This window comes from Equus przewalskii, chromosome 28 (assembly GCF_037783145.1).
Source record: "Equus przewalskii isolate Varuska chromosome 28, EquPr2, whole genome shotgun sequence".
Taxonomy (NCBI): domain Eukaryota; kingdom Metazoa; phylum Chordata; class Mammalia; order Perissodactyla; family Equidae; genus Equus; species Equus przewalskii.
In genome coordinates, this window is record NC_091858.1 from 33,055,164 (window position 1) to 33,074,537 (window position 19,374).

General features: G+C 39.4%; 2 protein-coding genes across 17 annotated transcripts in view; one reads left to right on the top strand and one right to left on the bottom strand.

Moving 5' to 3' along the window:
• MCPH1 (microcephalin 1) overlaps positions 1-19,374 on the bottom strand; it is a 233,978-nt gene that overhangs the window by 86,534 nt on the left and 128,070 nt on the right. The window contains exon 13 of one of the 15 annotated variants that reach the window (XM_070598591.1): positions 13,117-13,432. The exons of 13 other annotated variants lie outside the window; for them this stretch is intronic. In XM_070598591.1, the coding sequence (XP_070454692.1) occupies positions 13,298-13,432 (135 nt within the window). In that variant the 3' untranslated portion in view covers positions 13,117-13,297. Of the gene's footprint in view, positions 1-13,116; positions 13,433-19,374 lie in introns of those variants that run through there. One more of the 15 variants, XM_070598590.1, reaches the window with a different exon arrangement.
• Positions 1-19,374, top strand: part of ANGPT2 (angiopoietin 2) — a 54,433-nt gene that overhangs the window by 17,646 nt on the left and 17,413 nt on the right. For both annotated transcript variants that reach the window (XM_008514514.2, XM_008514513.2), the window contains exons 2-3: positions 11,539-11,694; positions 15,447-15,568. In XM_008514514.2, the coding sequence (XP_008512736.1) occupies positions 11,539-11,694; positions 15,447-15,568 (278 nt within the window). The remainder of the gene's footprint in view (positions 1-11,538; positions 11,695-15,446; positions 15,569-19,374) is intronic.

Consider the following 19,374-nt stretch of genomic DNA (forward strand, 5'->3'; position numbering starts at 1 on the left):
TGACTCAGACATTTATTTATTTATTACTTATTTTTAGACTAATGGGAACTGCTTGAATTCTTTCTTGGTCTTCCAAGAGCAAATGCCTTTTATGCTTGATCCGGAAAGAATTGAGTTTCGGAATGTTAAATTACTAGTTTACCTAACTGAATACTTTTAACCCCTTTGGGAAGCTGGAATGGTTTAATCTATAGCTCTTTGCAGACAGTCACTTTAAAAATCACTTTTCCAAAATTCATTTCTTTAGGCAGTATGCAGGTACAACCAGATGAAAACTGCAGACAGAGATAAATAAAACCTCCCATAGCAACTAGGATCATAGTGTCACAGCAAAATTTGTCAAACACTTCATTTTTAACATCTTTTCCTTTTAAAAATCTTTTTATTGTGGTCTAAAACACAGAAAGTATATAAAGTGTACTAACCTTAAATTGACAGCTTCGTGAACTTTTAAAATATTAATTTACTCAAGTAGCTAGAACCGAGATCAAGATATAAAACATCTCCAGCGCCCCAGAAGGTTCCCTCATGCCCTTCCCAGTTAATAATCTTCCTTGCACCCCTCTAAACACCTCCCGCCCAGAAATCATTATTCTGACTTCTGTCTTATCAGTAAGTTTGCTCTGTTCTTGAACTTGATATACATGGGATCAAACGGTAAGCATTCTTTTGGGTGTGGCTTCTTTTGCTCAAAATGATGCCTGTGACAGCATTTAATTTTAATAGCAATCTGTTATGTTATTTTTAAAAATTGAGTTGCAGTACATTAATATATCAAATAGTCCCCATGGAGTAATATTTGCAAATCCAAATAACAATTCTATTGTGAGTAGGAAGCTAGCAAAAAGTCCTCACCAAAGAAGGTTATTTAGCAGTTTCAATTTGGTATCATACAATTGGATGCAAAACATATTTCAGGTCCTCATGATTTGGACAGTTCAACAGATTTTATATATAGCAAGTTAGTATGTAAGAAAGGTTCTTTTATGTCAAAGTGTAACTCTATACGCTATATCTGTCTTTATTTAAATGAACTCCTTCTTAGAGTGAAATGTTATGTAAAAATTACTTTAGGATAAGTAACTAATCCTATAGAAATAAAATGATGTGTGTTTAAACTCCATTTAGAGCAATGACACCTTCATTTTCTGACCAAATTTTCATAAGTATTCCTACTCAATCACTGGAGAGAAAGTGACTCCCTTAGTATATGAATGACACACCCCTGAAATAAAAGATCAAAATAAGCTCCCTCTAAAAACGAGTCAGAAACAACATCATCTCTAGAACTGGTATTTTGTAAAGAGAAGTTTGACACAACATATATTTTGTAGCAAGATACTCTCTTATTTCGGGTCAGGAGGCCTTGGAAGACATAATTAGAAGCTCACTGATTTGTCCAAAGTCATAATCATTGTTTGCAGTTCCCAGTTGGGGCTCTCTTCTCGTGGAGTCAAACTGCAGCCATTCACAGAGCATGGTGCGTGTGGTTTTCAGTGCGGTGTCGCTGGACTGTGACCCACAGACAGAAGTGGGACGTGGTTAAGGCTCTTCTATGGCCTTCCAGCGTGAACAGCAGTCCCAGCTTGCCTATCGACATCTCAACAGTGAGCACTAAATACTGTGATATACATTAAATACACTTCTTATCAAATTTAAGATCAAGAAATAAAGATTAAAAAGAAGTCATAATTAGCAAAAAAACCCCACCAAAATCTATACTATTCTGTGTTGCCACATAATTTGAGTGTTGAATATTGCTTTGCTGCACTGTTTGATTAGAAAAAAATTCTGCTGTGGATCAGGTTTAAAATGAGTTGTCAACATGCTTAAAAATGCACCACAGCTTTAAAAATTAACATGCAAAACATAGCCTAATCAAACAAATAGTTTGTATTTCTAACATGCATTAAAAAAGGATCGATCACTTTTAGATAGCTTTGCTTCTGCAAAGCACAGGCAAGTATACAATTCCTTAAGGTATGTGTACCCAGGCCACTGAATTATGTAAATAAATACCAAAATAAGAACATTTTGTGGCTTAAAACACTTGCGAGGACGAGGACTGTTTGAACTAGAAGTCAAATTAGAGATAGTCTAATACAGTAGAAGAGAGAGACTTTCCCTCCCAAACGGTTCAGCAAAGCGTGAACTTCAAGTGTTATAAAATCATAAAACTAAAAAAAGCTGCTGCATTAGCTTATGAACGTGAAAATCAAAATGAAAAGACCACACTTGCCTAGATGTTTCCCAGCCTTATTACGGCATCAACTGTCGTTTGTGGTTTGGGCGGCTGTACCCATCGACCCAGAGCGTGATGCTCAGTGAAGCTCACAGCTCTCCCCCACCACACACGGGCACTGTCACACAGGGCTCCCAGAAATGTCAAATCGGTGGAGAGAGTAGACAAACATGTGTTGTATCCATTTATTTTAACCCACGGTAAAGCAGACAGAAGGGTGTTCAGGCAAGAGAATATGAACAGTTCAGAAGAGAGCCATCAGCTATTCTGAGAAAATACCACAAAAACACATTTCGCTGATGGTGCGTCAGCAGTACATCACCATATACAAAAGACGGAACACTTGATCGCTAAGTTTCCATGCAAACTAATCCGATGTACTCTGAGCATCTTCCAACATTATCCCTCCAATTCTCCCGGTTGGAATTCTTTCCACCTTTCGGTCTTGCACAGGGCTTGGCTGGAGGTCTGTCCTGATGTGCAGTGGTCAGCAGGGCACGCAAGGCCCACTGCTGAGACTTCTCCAGCATTCCCATCTGCATTCCCAAGTCCCCCTCCCTCCCTTTCTTTGAAAGAAACAACACAAGCTTCCTGCCTTCCTTATAAAGGAACGGGTTTGTCTTGAAAGTATCTTCAAGACAAAAACCACTTAAGTTTCTTTAGTCTTTTCCCTTTCCTGGTCATCTAGTACAGTAATGGTGACAGTGTAAATTTATTTCATGCTACGGAGGAAAAAAAGGGCTGCTCCAAAGACAATCCTAGAAATCTATGTGGATTTTAGCAAACCCACATAATACAGACAGTGATAGCAGAAACAGGAAGGATAAAAGACATAAATAACCTTTGGGATCTGAACACTTCATCTTAGAAGTGAAAAAGTAAAACTGTTAACCTTGGAGGCACATTTTTTTAGCTACGAGCAGCTATATCAGTGTGGTGGAGAGAGGGTTTGACCAGGAGCTGTGTGACCAGGATTTTAATTTTCCTCTGCTATGGGCTAGCACTGTGACCCAGGTCCTAGTGATCTCATTCATAAAATGAGAGTTCAACAATATTTTTTACTTCTAAAGCCTTTTCCCCCCAAGCTTTTGCAGGACTATCATCTCACAGGGAAGTGAAAATGGATGGATCTCTCTCCATCTATATATATCTCCACACAGGAAGACATATGTCTATGAATATAGACATACATTTCAAAGATTCTGTCTGCCATAGAAAGACACTGAAATATTTACTCACATTATTTTTTTCTCTTAGTACACCTTAATTTCAGAGAGGCAAGAACAACTTTAGTTCCATTAGAAAAGAAATCCCCAGAAAATTGTAGCCTAAATTCTTCAGTCTGATTCTCAGATCCGAATTTCAGATGCTCCCATTTGTAATAATTGATAACGCAGTTCAAGTTATAAAGGAGAGAACAGTTTCTATTCCCTTCCTACCTCTGTAGGAGACGTGCCTAGTGTCTCCAAAGCTGAGAACTTGACAGAACACCCCAGGACCCAGACCAGTGGCCGAGGTCTGCAGAATGTCTGATGTGAATGAGGATTTGCTCAGGTTAAAAGTGAAGCTCTTCTCAATTCTGCTGCTATAGCCTGTCCAGCTCATGTCCTATCTTCCTCACAGAGCGTTCATGGCCTCGTTTCTCGTCTCCAGCCTTCCCCTCTCTCCAATCTGTAAGAAACCCTGTCATTTTCAGAGGGGCTGCTTTTACGACTGACTGCTCTCCTCTGCAGCACATGCACCAGGGCTGGGTTTCCAACTGCACCAAACTGCTGCCGTGAGCTTTTACCCACAGGTCCCAGGCGACGCGGTCCCCGCGCCACTCCATCTGAGCCTCGTTTTTTGTTGCCACAGACTCAGGTTCGGGGCCCGTGGTGAGGCGTGCAAGTGCTCTGACCCTCAGTTTTCTCCTCTGTAAAAGACGCTTGAGAGCAGCAGCCTGCTGTCTCAGGGAACACCTCTCGTGGCGATTCCAATCCCTGCGGCCCCACCTCATCTTTCAGCTATTCCCACAGGGACCAGTCCTTGTGGGGCAGCCCCACAAACCCCTGCTCCCTGCCCAGCAACGTCTCCAACTCCAAGCTGGCTGGAGACGCCAGTAGAAACCCGGTCAGTGCTCCCGCGAGTACAACCCCAAGTGTGGGAGAGTTGATGCCCACAGGGCTATCCTTGCACAGCAGGGATGGCAGTGTCCTTTTTCTTGCCCCTGCTGGACAGTTCTGAGACACATTTCCCAGGGCTCCTGAGAAGGTCTTGCGGGATTTTTTGCCCATGGCCTCGGTGGTGGCTAACCGAGTCCACATGTTTGAACTGGCCTTCTCCTCCCGGCTCCCCTCGCCCGTCCTCCACGGCTGCTCCCTGGGACCACTTCCTAAATAAACTTCCTGCATGCATGCCTTTGTTTCAGGATCTGCTTTGGGGGAAACCCAAGCTAAGGCAGTGTGAGAATCAAGTGAGATAAAAATACACACACATACACACATATAGGCATTTGCAATTGTAAATTGCTATAACGACTCTTACTGTATGTAAACTTATACATGACCTTACAATATCTGCTGCATTTTATCTGCTCCTTGACTTACAAGTATCTGTAAGGTGCTGTGAGCCAGAGCTCTATCTGGGTAGATATTGAGTAGATATTGGATAAATATACATATACCTTAAGAGCCCTCTAAAAAGCCTCACATGGGTGTTACATGACACCTTCTGCCATATGAAATGCTCAAATTTATAGTAGGTTACTGTGCCAGCCTCATTAAGCCTGCTTATATTTAAAATGGCTGCTACTGACGAAAAATAGCCATTTTATCAGTAGGAAATGACTGGAACATTTGGAGGGGAAGAAATACATTTTCTCCTTAGATTTTGGAGTGATAGTAAAGGTAACATACAAAAAAGCAAAGAAATGTAAGTGTATGTGATAACCCTCTTTCAATTAACAAAAAAGAATATGTAGTTACACTCACAAATACAAGCAAAGAAATATGACTTGATGGAGCACAGATATTCTGGTATGCTCAAATTATTTTAAATTTTATCTGTCCCAGGAGGAGGAGGACAGACTATTAGATTTAGTACGGCACCAACCGGTGCCTGTAACTCTATTCCGTATCACGTGTTCAGCTTTACAGTCATCAACAAGCACACTTTTAGTCTCTTTCTACTAGTGACAATAGGAAAGAGGTTATCTAGACACAGTGTCAGAGTGCAGAAAGTCACTCATGAATTATTCACAGAAAAGAGGGAAAAGAAGAGATGAGAACAAACTAGTTATAGAAAGTGCTTTAAAGATCCTCTGCAGGTGGGGTCCACGGAGTTATGGTGGATGGAAGCAGGTTTGCTCAAGGACCACCTGGAAACCTCTGCTGGAGGCCCATGCTTCCTGTGATTTCAAGTGTAAGGCCAGGCCTTACACTAATGTGGGCAGAAAGGCCAAAATAATACAGTCAACGGAAGGCACATGGCTTTGACATGGACTTTCCTAGACTATGTAGATTCAAGTATGGCATCGATACACAGAGGAAACAGAGAAAAACTTACTTCCCAGCCCATGGGGGATTTGAACCTGGTCTCCAACACATGGATGGTCCATCTGCTCCCGGTCTCCTTGCATGTGTTTAATAGGACAAAAGCCTGCCCAAGTCATGTATCTCCTGGCCATTCCCCTTTAATCTCAGCATCTCTCATTAAATACTGCTGAGTACACATCTGTTTGGGCAGGAAAATCTCTAGGTTAAAAAAAAAACATTATAAGGAGGGGGAGGAAAATCCAGTTTGCTACTTTTCTGTCTGAAGATCTCAAAAGATGTTTCAGTTTACTCATGACAGGGAACCAAGAACATTAGGTCAAAAGCCTTCCAAACAGAATATCCCTGGATTTAATAATCTTGCATTCAAGTTTTCAAACTAATTATAAGAGGAAATGTTTTCCTTTTGTTACTAGGCTATATGGCTATAGCATTTCAGTACCCCAAGCAAAGAAGAATACAAACCTATAGTATTAGGAGATTTAAAAATCAATGAAACAAATACAAAATGTTTTTTGGTAACAAAAGGCAGCACACAACATGGTGGGGATCTTTGAGGAAGGTGGAGCAGTGGGACAGGGTGTAATCGCAGAAGGAAGGGGGAAGGACTCCAAGCAAAGGCAGCCGCAGACAAAGAGCAGAGGTGTGAAGCAGCCTAAGTGGTGTGGTACAGCCAGGAGGCAAGTGCACACAGAAATGAGGCTTGGAGATTACAGAGGACCATCAGAAAGGGCGTGTGCTGCCAAGCCAGGGAATCTGCACTTCCTCTTACAGGCGAAGGTGCAGGGAGGGATCTGAATGGCACTGATCATCGAGTCTGCACTGAGCACCCTCACTCTCCGGGCAGGATGGTGGGAGGGCAGTTAGGGGCTGCATGACAACCCAGGAGAGAGAGGATGGTAGACGTTGGGCAGGAAGAACAGATCAAGTCAGGAGGGATTGCTGAGGTCAGAAAAAACATCCTTTTTTGGGGGGGAGGTATGTGTAAGAGAGAATAGTTACTTCATTTCTAAATTGAAATGCTAGAGAGTAAAATGTTTCCAGTGAAACCTCAAGTTATTTGTTAATTTCCTAGGGAAATTCCGTCATTCAAATGGACAAAAAACCTCAACAATTAAGAGGCATTGGGCACGGAGCTTTATTTAAGTAGAAATGATCTCTCAACCAGGATCCATATAAAAGGGACCAACATCAAAATCTCGAAGTTGGGGACAGTTTTCACACACTATCAATGTTTTCCTTTCCCCATCCAATTTCAAGATTACTTTCTTTTTAGTACAAAAAATAATGATGATAATCTTGGTGAGAAGGAAGATCGTGAGCAGAACATTTTAATGTGCAATCAATCTGCCATAGTTGCCTTGCAAATGGACCTATTTTCCCTGTCAAATGTGATCGTTCCAAATGTTGGCAAGTAGTGAAAAACTTCAGGACATATTTTAAAGTAAAAAAATACGTATGTCTATGATGTGTTAAAATATTATATTCTAGTTGCTGGAGCTTCAACGTGTTGCCAACTTTTAAAGGCTGCATTCAGGGTGTAATTCTTTTCTGGCAAATCAAAATAATACTCAGTAACAATCTATGCAACTATAATGACAGTGATAGCCTTAAAATGTTAATTAAACTTGGAGAATTCATTTGAATGCTAAGGAAAGAGAAACAGTTCAAGGACCCACACTTGAAGAGTGCTCAGGCCATTCACTAAGAAGGGGACAGAAGGAATGTCCACACAGATCTTCCAAACTTACAGTGGGGACCTTTTCAGAGACATGTGGACTCACAAAGCAGAATGACTGCCTAATCGTCTTCAGATATGAAGGCAGTGTCAAACATTCCTGCAAAACATGAGGATGCGAAGTCACACATGTGAAATGAGATGGAACCCTGTCCCCTCCCTCGGGAGGTTCAAGTGTCTTGGAACTGTTTTGATAAGAGCAGCTAAGTGCAAATAGCGAGGACGGGAAATTTTGCCAAAGCAGAGCGGAGTATCAGGCTGCCAATGGGAAGAGAGATCTTATTTGCCTCATCTATTTTCTTGTACTAAGACTTCCATATACCAGGATGGAATTTCATTGGTCAGATTTCTATATTTCCGGGTTTCAGTCACACACATTAAAAATAAGGGAGATGCTAAACAGGAAGACATTTATTCTAGGGCAATAAACTAGAAAAGAACTAATTCACCAAGATCAAGAGCCAGGCAAATTTCAAGGTGCATCTATCCGGGTGGGTCAGTCACAGAGGCTTCATTTCTAGATTTGGTCTTATGCTCTGACTTGTAACGATTTAGGGAGACTCCATTAAATAGGAGAACTTCCTTTGGAAATGTTCATTTTTACCCTACGTTATGAACGTCAGAACTCTTTCTTTTTAAAAATTACTACTAGTCTTTGGAGGGAAAGACAGATTCTTCTGTCATGACGTTCCCAGGAAATAAAATCAGCATTGGTGATCTTCGATTCTAGGCTTTTCTGTTAGTAAAAACGATGCCCTCCCCTTCCTTAACCGCGTGGTAGGTGGTCTATCTGCTTTTTAAGGCACTGTGAATTTTCGAAATTGGAAGGCACACTCAGGCCAGTTTTGGGATATACACTTTTGGCTGTTGAAAGGCAGGAAAAGTGTGGCGTGGCCCCTGAGTTAAACTACCAGTTTGCTTACAGGCGTGCCAGTCCTCAGAAGCACCCATGCCCACACAATACCAGGCACCTGGAGGCCACAGAATGAGATGGAGACAGAAGCTGAGACAGTGGAAGGAACCGACAAACGTTAACTATAGTTACCGTATTGCTACTGCTGCTGTTGCTTCTGGGACTAAACATATTCTTTGTTCTTAAAGAGTCCATGACTGTCACATCACCCATTTCTCTTAAAATCTTAATTTATTTTCACTGCTTCAAGTGTAAGAGCACAAATCTTTTTAAGAATCAACACAAAATCTGTAACACACGATATTTCTGTTTTTGTTCCACTTTTCTCCTAAAGACTTCAATTAGTTAGCAATTGGGTCAGTATTATATAGAATTTTCCTTTATTTAGTTGTATATAGACACTACACACATATATACTATATAGAATATCCATATACACACTCATCACGTGTATACATAGATCTGTAACTTGCTTCAATGTAAGGTTAACCACACACACTCACACATACCTACCACATACACATACTCTGTCATCCTGAAAAGCAGAAAAAACAGCAACTTAAAAAGTATTTTGCATTCTATCGTTTCCAAGTTTAGAAAATAATATGGCAATAAAGTTAAGAAATTTTATTTTTAAAAATTAGGTCTTTTATGTCTGTTAAAGTTCCTAAGTCTAATTTTAAATGAGAATTTGACTTTAAAATGTCAAATTATAAACAATCTCCTCATGTCTCTTGATGGTTGTGACCACATTTACCAAGTAGGTCTAGAAATGGGAGTGGGGGAGGATTAAAGGATTCATTTTCCCCCTCTAGTTACATGATTTACAGAGAGAAAGACAGAATTATTTTTATTTAGCTTTTAAGTACTGCAATCAATAAGAAGGTTAAGACTTTTATTTATACTATTTTGTAAATTATTACTTCTGAGTATGGACTTAAACCAAACTCCAGCTTGAGCGTATCTTTAATGGTTCCAAAGTTCCCAGAATAAGTCTTTCTAAATATTATCTTTGCTGGGTGTTAAGAGGAACTAAAACAACCCCTCTGGATGACTTATACAGCTTTAACCCTAACCTCAGAAATTCCATCACCCCGGGTGATGAGAGCGAGAGAGAGAGTGGGAGAGGGAAAAAGGAGAAATTATAAACTTCTATCTACAAGTTCTTTTAAATTCGTATTTAAATCATAAAAGCTATAACTTTAAAAAGGCAGGGGGAAGGGAAGAATGAATTAAGAAAGAAAGAACACAGCCACTAAAAAGTCTGAGCCAGTTAGCACCAGCTAGTTAATATAGGGTTAACAAGGGTACCACTCTTGAGAGTTTATGGAGTCTCTATCAGAGATGTTGGACTGCTGAGGAATAGGACTTCATTTTTTTTTTTTTATAATGGTCTAATCTATTGTGATTTATGTTGAGAAGTAAAGGCTTCAACTACAAGATTTTGCACATGATCAGAGCCTTAGTAATTGTCAGATTTCATGCTACTTGCTCTGCCCAACAACCAAGAGAGAACCAGGGAGTGGCCATTAACCATCAAGATTACCAGCCCGGAGGGAGTGGGAGCAAGGACAGAGTCAATGGCGAGCAAGCAACGGAAACAGCAACCTTTCGCTTCTAAGACTGGCCCTGAGGCCCTAGAATAGCACTCAAGACGATTCATCAGTTGCACCTACAAAGGAGCCCTTGAACTCTCTGGGAGAAACTTTGCCTCTCCCGTTCCATTTTTCTCACTCTTACAGGGAGAAGGACAGAATTATTTAGTGGCTAACATTTTAGGAGAAATTATGTTTGATGACTGGCTCTACAAATGGTTTTTCTGCAGAGAACTACCAGTTTTAAAGAAAGGCACTTGAGGCAGTTTTATAATCTACTTCCAATTATTCAATTTAATAAAAAATGTTTGAGTTGTAACTATGTGAAAAAGAAATAAAAATAGGGTTTCTGTCCTCATGAGCCTATAGTTTGAATCAATGTATGGACTCATGGCTCCCATCATTGGATCATTGTGAAAACAAAGAAGAAAGGAAATTATATTTTAAGCATCCAAAGTTATACATGGACAATGACTTTAAAAGCATAGCTTAAGTAATCCTTAAAACACTGCTCTGACCAATGAGAAACTTTATTGTATATATGAGGACACTGGGGCCCCCAAAAGTTAAGCAACTTAACTAGAGTCAAAGGCTTGAAACAGGGGAGAAGGCATCCATGGCCTGAGGCCCACATGCTCTTTCCCACGCTGTCCTGAATTTATATACCATTATGTAATTTTATTGAGAAAGATATAGGTATCAATACCTTGAGCAGTGAAATTAGCTTCTTCACTCTCTCATGCTTAAGCTAACGTTACAATGAGTCAGCATGCCCATCATCCACAGTAACTCACGGAGGACGAACCAGTCTCGACTGGCACATGAGATGATGAATGGACTAGTGTAGGATTAAAAGTTTGCCTGATATATTAAATGATGAAATCGTGAAAAATGCATACCTGGTAGGAAAAACTTAATGGGTAGGATGCATGATGAACTCAATATGAGGGAAGTAGGGGCCACTGCAGAATATGGAACTGAGGGGTGATTCTTAGTTATGGGGAAAACCCAAAGGTGTGCCTTTCCTCATATTCTTGCCTTAGAGAGCCTACTAACATCTATATTTTGAGAAACCATAAGTCTAGAAAGTGGTAGAAACAAGTGATGCTTTTTAGTATCAAATCTTCATTTCCTGCGTCACATGGACAGAGCCTCAGCTTGGCAGAGTGGATGTAACACAGTGAAATCCCCATGGTCCTTCCTGCCGGCTGGCACGCATCTGCCCAGGCCTGAGCTGTGGCTTCATACATCCCTCACCACAGATCCCTGTGGACTTCTGGAGGGATCTGAACATTCGTCTCCTACACGGGATGTTACTAAGCTGCCTGATTTTGACTTAACAAAATCACACTGTATTTTACTACTAGTGATAAAAAAAAAAAAAAAAAAAAGCAAGATTTCAGAATGAAAGCAAGGCACAAGTCTTCCAATAGATATTTTAAAGGAAAGAGAAAATATTTAGGATTAAGTCTTCTGGTCATCTGATAATGACTGTCTTCCTGACATGTGTTCTTTCCTAGCTTGAGAATTATATCCAGGACAATATGAAGAAAGAAATGGTCGAGATGCAACAGAATGCAGTACAGAACCAGACGGCTGTGATGATAGAAATAGGAACCAACCTACTAAACCAAACCGCAGAGCAAACAAGAAAGTTAACTGATGTTGAAGCCCAAGTAAGTAAGGAAACAGAACACACACGATGGTCCAGCCAGATAAATACCAGCATGAAATCATGCTGCATGGTCACTTAATGAAATAATGGAAAAGTAAAGACAGCTCGACTATAGCAGGAAAATAAAAAAAGTAATTGATTAGAAATTAAGAATTTGTGGCTAGATAGGGATTTAAAATTAGCAAATGCATTTGCATTTTCAATACTGAGGTTAAATTACATTTATTCTACTAAGGACATTCAAATCATTTTCATCTTACTCACCCTTGACAACTACAAGATAAATGCTCCTCTGCCTCACTGGTATTTTCCAGACTCTAGATAAACTTCATTCCAAAGTCCTTAACTTTCTTTGTGCATTTGAGAAATGAAAAGCACTGAGGCAGCGTGCTAGAAACTTCATTATTTTTTTTTTTTGGTGAGGAAGATTGGCCCTGAGCTAACATCTGTTGTCAATCTTCCTGTGTTTGCTTGAGGAAGATTGTCTCTGAGTTAACATCTGTGCCAATCTCCCTCTATTTCGTATGTGAGATGCTGCCACAGCATGGCTTGAGAGTGGTGCATAGGTCCGCACTTGGAATCCGAGCCCGTGAACCCTCGGCCACCGAAGCAGAGCACATGAACTAATGACTACACCACACGGCCAGCCCCTAGAAACTTTGTTCTTAAATCTAACTCTTGAGTTAAGATAAAAGCTACATCTGAAAGAACTGTTAACACAATTTGTGGCATGAGTTTATACAATTTGTGGCAGGAGTCTGGAGAGAAAGAAGCAAACAGCATAGTAAGAGGCAGCATCTGGAGCACAGAGGGTGCCCAACCGTTAGCCAGGAGCCTGAGCCTGTGATGTTCTAGTCCCACCATCATCTGGATGAACAAATCTGGTGAGGCATTCCACCTTTCAGGCTCAGGGGTTTCACTATGAACTGAGAGGCGGGGTCAGATGACTGACTGCTGAGTTCCCTCTAACCTGCAGAGGCCATGAGCTACTGACGAACAGCAGTGGGAAAGAAGAACACGAAGTACTAAAATCATAGAAGAATGACAGCAAAACGTTCAAACAAAATTCATCCAGAGTCATACGAAACAACACAAAACATGTGGCTCGATAAGAATAGTCCAGGTGGAGGGGCCGGCCCGTGGCACAGCGGTTAAGTGCGCACGTTCTGCTTCGGCAGCCCGGGGTTCGCTGGTTCGGGATCCCGGGTGCAGACATGGCACCGCTTGGCACGCCATGCTGCGGCAGGCGTCCCACATATAAGTAGAGGAAGATGGGCATGGATGTTAGCTCAGGGCCAGTCTTCCTCAGCGAAAAGAGGAGGATTGACAGCAGTTAGCTCAGGGCTAATCTTCCTCAAAAAAAAAAAAAAAAAGAATAGTCCAGGTGGAAAAAGTGCTGTTGAAAGAATTCATGGAGATGCTTCAAGTTCAGGCCTCTTTATTGGTGAATCAACTTTCTGGTTCCTAATGCTGGCTTCTTTATAGGCTTGTGAAGTTAGTATCTTCCTACTCTGATTTATAAAGCATGCACATACACAAAGCAGATTTAATTATCAATGATTCCCAGGACATGTTATTCCTATATGCTCCTCCAGCTGAATGGACTAAGAAATGCCAGCCACCAGCCAGCAGAAGATGTGAGATCTTCCACTTGTGCTAAGACCAGGTCTGGAAGGGCAGAGGTATTCTTTCATCGCTCTCTGAAAACTGCGGGATAAGGCGGAGCAAACAGTCGGGAGCTGCAGAAGAGTAAAAGATGTTTGAGGATAGAATAAGAACTTATTTGCTGACCAAATCTTTCCACAGTATTAGAACAGTTTTAGGAAAAACAGAAATTGTCCACACAAGGGACCAGAAGGTACCGAAAACTGTAATCCCAAGAGGTAATAAAAGCTAAAAATGCAAAGATACAAAAGTTTAAAAGTAAATGTATCGATATATCCATGGTCAAGTAGTAAAATAAATTAGTATTGTTTAAGTCACATTTCCCACCTTTTGATAGTAAAACTGGTAGGAAATCCAGCTCATCCAAAACAGGTTCTGGAAGTGTAACATTTCTCATGTTTCAGAGAAGAGAGATAAACTGTAGACACGGAGCAATGACGTAAACCTGCTGCATCCTGTGTAAGTCAGCCTACCAGTGGCCAGAGTGCTTTCCTTGGGTCACGTGATTTAAAAAAAGTCTGTTGTGAAACTAGATATCATATGATCCAGGATAAACAGGAAAATCGGAAAATGGCTGGAAAGAAAACAGCCTGGAATGTCCAACTAAACACATTCGAACGGCTGAGCCTGAGGGAGATCAAGGGTCTGGATCATGTACCCAGCCCACCTGAGGGAATTTGCTGAGCAGTTCCTGTGTGAAACAGGTTTAAACCCAAATGTGGACATTTCTGATTAGAAGCAAGATTCTTCCAGCTGGTCAGAGTGAGAGACTATTAAACTGGACAATGATGGATGGTCGGAGATCTGAGATCTTAGAGAAACAGACAAGCACCTGACCTGGATATTTAGACAGTCACCTGCAGCTGGAGGGCCTCAGAGAAGTGATGGAAGGACATCGCAATTGATCCTGGTCAGTCAGGACACACACACCATCCTCCCCATCTTTCCCCCGTGGTACTCATTTATAGCCCTTATGAGTTAAATAAGACTTCAGTTTCCTTTTAGTAGTAACCAGCATAGAATGTTGGGACCCAAAGAAGATGTAGGCCAAATCTATATTCCAGGTGTTAATATTAAAACCCATCCCTTTTAATATTAAAACCTATCCCTTACATCAGCCAATGCCTTTATTCATTCACAGAAAAGTGTTCATGGTACAAATGCATCCAGCGTTGACTAAGGACTGGACTGTCCCTAAACCTGCACAGTGGGGCCAGGCCAACCCTTTTATGAATGACACAGACCCCGAACAAACAATGCTTCTTTCAAGGACCCTAATTCCTGGGCAACAATTCTGCCTTACACTTACACGTGATATCACATCCTGAATAAGCATGACACAGAGGATATGAGTAATAGATTCTTCCTGCTAAAAGGCAGCCAAATGCTAAAGAATTCGGCCTTAAAGTTGTTCGAACACAATGGGAACAGCGATACTGCACATGGTATATGTCAGAAAGACCCACAAAGCAAAACTGAGCGCCCACTTATATTGATATGCTATTGTTTCTGAATTGGTTGACAAGATTTTTAAAATAGGAAGAAGAAATGGAAAAGGAAAAAAGCATAAAGGGCTAAACAAGTGAATACAAACTAGGAATTGCTGGGCCGAAAATGAACTGTATTATTAGAGAATGGAAGCTTGTGACTTCTAGATACTTTGTCTACTGACAAACAAATACGAGAAGAGCATTTTGTTTTGAGCAGAGGCAAAACCTTTTTTCATTTATCAACAATTTCTGATATATTAAATATGACCATTTTACACTCCCACTTCTCTCACTGTGTGAAAAGAAATGATAAACCATGCAGAACAAGAAAAATAACATTATATTATTTGACACAAACATTATTGTCCAGAACTATTAAACACTTTCCAAAATAAAGACGTGGTGAAAAAATGTTTAATGCACTCTCATGTAATCCAGGACATCAAGCCTTTTCTGAAAATGAAAAATATGCCAAAATAAGATGCTTGGTTAAATAATGTTTCATTTATGTTTTCCTATAATTTAGATAACTTAATTAAAAGGAAGTTATACCTAATTTTAAAAATGATAAATAGGAATTTTGTTTTGTTATATTTAGGTATTAAATCAGACAACAAGACTTGAACTTCAGCTTCTGGAACATTCCCTTTCTACAAACAAATTGGAAAAACAGATTTTGGATCAGACCAGTGAAATAAACAAATTGCAAGATAAGAACAGGTAATAAAAGTACAAAAACATTTATAATCCAGAATCACACACTTTCTAGATATGAAAGCCTATTTCATATTCAAGCATGGATTCCAAAATACGGAATTTCTTAACGTGTAGTGTGAGGATCAGAAACCTTGTGAGGGAAAGGTAGGGATAGAGTTTGGAAAAAATATTGAAATGGCATGCACCTTCTCACACAGTCCTCAATTTTGTTTTTCATTCCTGGGCCCTTAAAGATTCTCTTACAGAAATCCTCTGAACTGCCTCAATATTATTCATGTTAACCTATAAAAAAATACAGCCAGTATTATGAAACAAAAGTAACACTAGCCTAGGCATTTTAATATTAACGTTACCAAGCTTCTTTGCCTTAGGGCACTCAGTTATTTCCAATGCAAAATAATCTACAGCAGAAAAACTACACTTATAAACCAATGCACATTGCATGATGCAATCCTTACTCTTAAAACATATAAGGCAAAAGCTAAAGTTAATATTAAACATGATTGTATTAATGTTTAAATAAAATATAGAAAAATCCCAAGAAAAGCAACACAAAAGCAGAAATGATGGGTGATGCGTGGGAATTGTTTTCATAGCTCTGTTCCAGTCAGGGACATATGAGGATAATTGTATTCACACACCTACTGTGCTTATTTCCTTGTTTCTGATCAAGGCATGGAAATATCACATGGAGAACAGTCAAGCAACAATATACTCTTTCTATCTTACAATTTAAGTAATTCTTTATTCTTAGCCAAAAATGACGATAAACATTGTGTTATAATCCTTCTTTCCCGTTAATCAGGAACTAAGCTAAACTAATTCTTTCTGTTGTTTAGGTAACAGGTTTAACTTATTATTGATTTAGGGTTTTGAAAAGCAAATAGATTTTTTTTATCCAATTATTTTTCTTTAATGTTTCAATTTTTCCTTCTGCCAAGTGATAAATAAAAGTTTGAGATCAATAATTGAGATATTTCACTTTGTTAAAATGGTCTTATTTAATGAGGTTTTCTTCAATATGTTGCAGTAATGTTGGGAAGACATGGGGGCTGGGTAATTACTTCTGTCACTTGCCAGAACAATAATGTCTTTGAGTCCAGTTTGCTGAACCCACCCTAGTACTGAACATTGTTACTGCCTTACGTTTCTAGTTTAGTATCCTACAACATTCAAATTGTCAGTAAAAATGATCCTTCACATTTTTTTCACTTCAGTCCTTCATAGTATTTCCCAGTTTAATTCATATTGACCAATAATGTGCTTTTCCAATAATTCAAATCTAGTTTTGTATGAAATTCAATTTAAACATCACAACATTTCCTCCACAAAACCACCTTGTCAAACATATCTAACAAACTAAAATTTTATGTGACTTGCAACAGCAGTGTTCCACAACTTGGATTGTAAAAGTCTAACTCAGACTAGAGTTGCATAAGAACTGTTTCTGAGTGACCGGCCCTAGTACAGATACTAAAAGGTACAGCTTTTATCAGCTGATACATCACAAAAGTCATATGTAACAAATCTACACCTGCAGGAAGAATAATCTTTTTAGCAGCTGCAGAAATTATACTCTCTTTTGTCATAAATATGAAATGAAATGACAATAGTAAGGTTTCTTCATCAACTGCTATTAATAAATAAAAATAAGAAAATTGTGCCAAAGATTTTACATCTTTCAATGAGTTTGGCATGCTGTGTTTTTAGGTGCCTTAAATTTTGACTAGTCTAAGATTTCATTTGCAAGATCATCATTACAAAAATATGCCAATGTTTTGCACATTTGACAAAGCATATTTTAAATAATCTTCAATAATTCCCCCAAAGCACAATTGCTTTCTTCATAGAACAGGTTCAAATGAAGTCAGAGTACTTAGTAGGGCCAACATTTTGCTGAAGATTGCCACTATAACACATTTAGAGTCACCAGCTGAAGTTCAAAGTACTATGCATCTTTTCATCTTATCATTCTTTCTTTCTTCCAACAATAAATGATGGATTTAGGGGCTATTTGTGCCAGTTCAATTGAATTGTGATTATTGTCATTGAAAAGTTCTACCATTGACACTGTCCCCTTCTGAAGAGAGGCAATAAAAACTCTCAAAAGAAACACGATTCAGCCTTGATATTTTTGCCAGCACAGGATATTTCCCCACACTTATCAACTGACCACGAACTATGTTAATACAAGGCAGTACCTGAGTCAAACTTTTATAGTGATGATCAAATTGATCCTCCTGTATCAGAAAATCAACAAGATGCAAATGAGCAAAATTCAAACAATGCACGCATACCTCATGCTGCTCCACTTCCTGTCTTCTACCACCTGACAGTATTGACCATGGTATTTGTTGCAATGTGCAAAGTTCTTGCTATGAGTTTGCACTCGATTCTCATCTGTTTTATCCATTTAATTTCCTCTCATTAAAAAAATGTTGATTGTGACTCACTAAACTGATTTCACAAGCCACTAATAGGTCCTAATCTTCATTTTGCAAAATGTTGCTCCAGTTATGATCTCCGAGACTCCTTAGAGCTTTAAGATTCAATGATCTGTGTTTCTGTACTCACTATGTGACTAGAGCTGCTCTCAGAGCCAGCCTGGTCTGGGGTGACCTGATGCTGGGCTTAACTCTTCAATACACGCTTGCATTTAATCGTAAGATTAAATCTTTTAGATCAGGATGTGACTGGTATAGGTTTGGGAGAAAGAGACTAAAGTTTTTTGCTTGTTTGTTTATTTTTTAATATCCATCCCAGAGCATTTAACTCTCATTCACACTCTGGACCATGTGATTGTCACATCTTTCTGCCTCCTCATAGAATATTAAAAACAACAAAAACGGTTGATAACAAATTTCAGCATCATCATTTTGAAGGCAGCATAGATTAATGATTTAAAAATGCCCCATTGGGGCTGGCCCTGTGGCAGAATGGTTAAAGTTCCGTGTGCTCCACTTTGGTGGCCCGAGGTTCACAGGTTCAGATCCTGGGTGTGGACCTACTCCACTCATCCACCATGCTGTGGAAGCATCCCACATACAAAATAGAGAGAGACTGGCACAAATGTTAGCTCAAGGACAATCTTCCTCAAGCCAAAAAAAAGGAAGATTGGCAACGGATGTTAGCTCAGGGTGAGAGTCTTCCTTACCAAAAAAAAAAAGCCCCATATATTTTATGTTAATTGTCTAGGTCAAAGCGTTGTAGGATACTTGTTTCCCAAAGCATATTGCCTATACACCTATACTAGAAATGATTTTAGATAGGAAACAGAAAAACCTTATGTATTTATTTTTAGGTTATCTTCTGCTTATGGTAAGTCATTCTGGTTTTTAAATCAATGAAAGTGATATACAAATTAAAAAAATAAGTTAACTGATATCAAGAAGAATATCAAGCAATAATAGCTGAAAAGTGCATATGGTGAAACTGATGAAAGTCAAACGCAAAAGACTGCATTAAGGTAACATTATTTACTGACCTGTTCTGTTGACGGTATATTTACTGTCATATACTGATGTACAGTGACCACTGGGCTGCGATAAATTTAAGGGCTGCAGTTGAATTCTAATAATAATGATTAAGACTGATTGTTACTGCTTATAGGCAAGACCTACAATAGGGAGTCAGTTCCTTAGATGAGTAACGCTGTTTGCAGAGCTGAAGACTCAGAAAATGTTACTGCCCATGACACAAAGGCATGATAGACTTACAGATTATTTGAACTAGGAGCAGCATCAGAGATTATCATCTAATCTGATGCCTTCATTTTACATAGAGATTTATTTCTATAGGTGGATATCCAC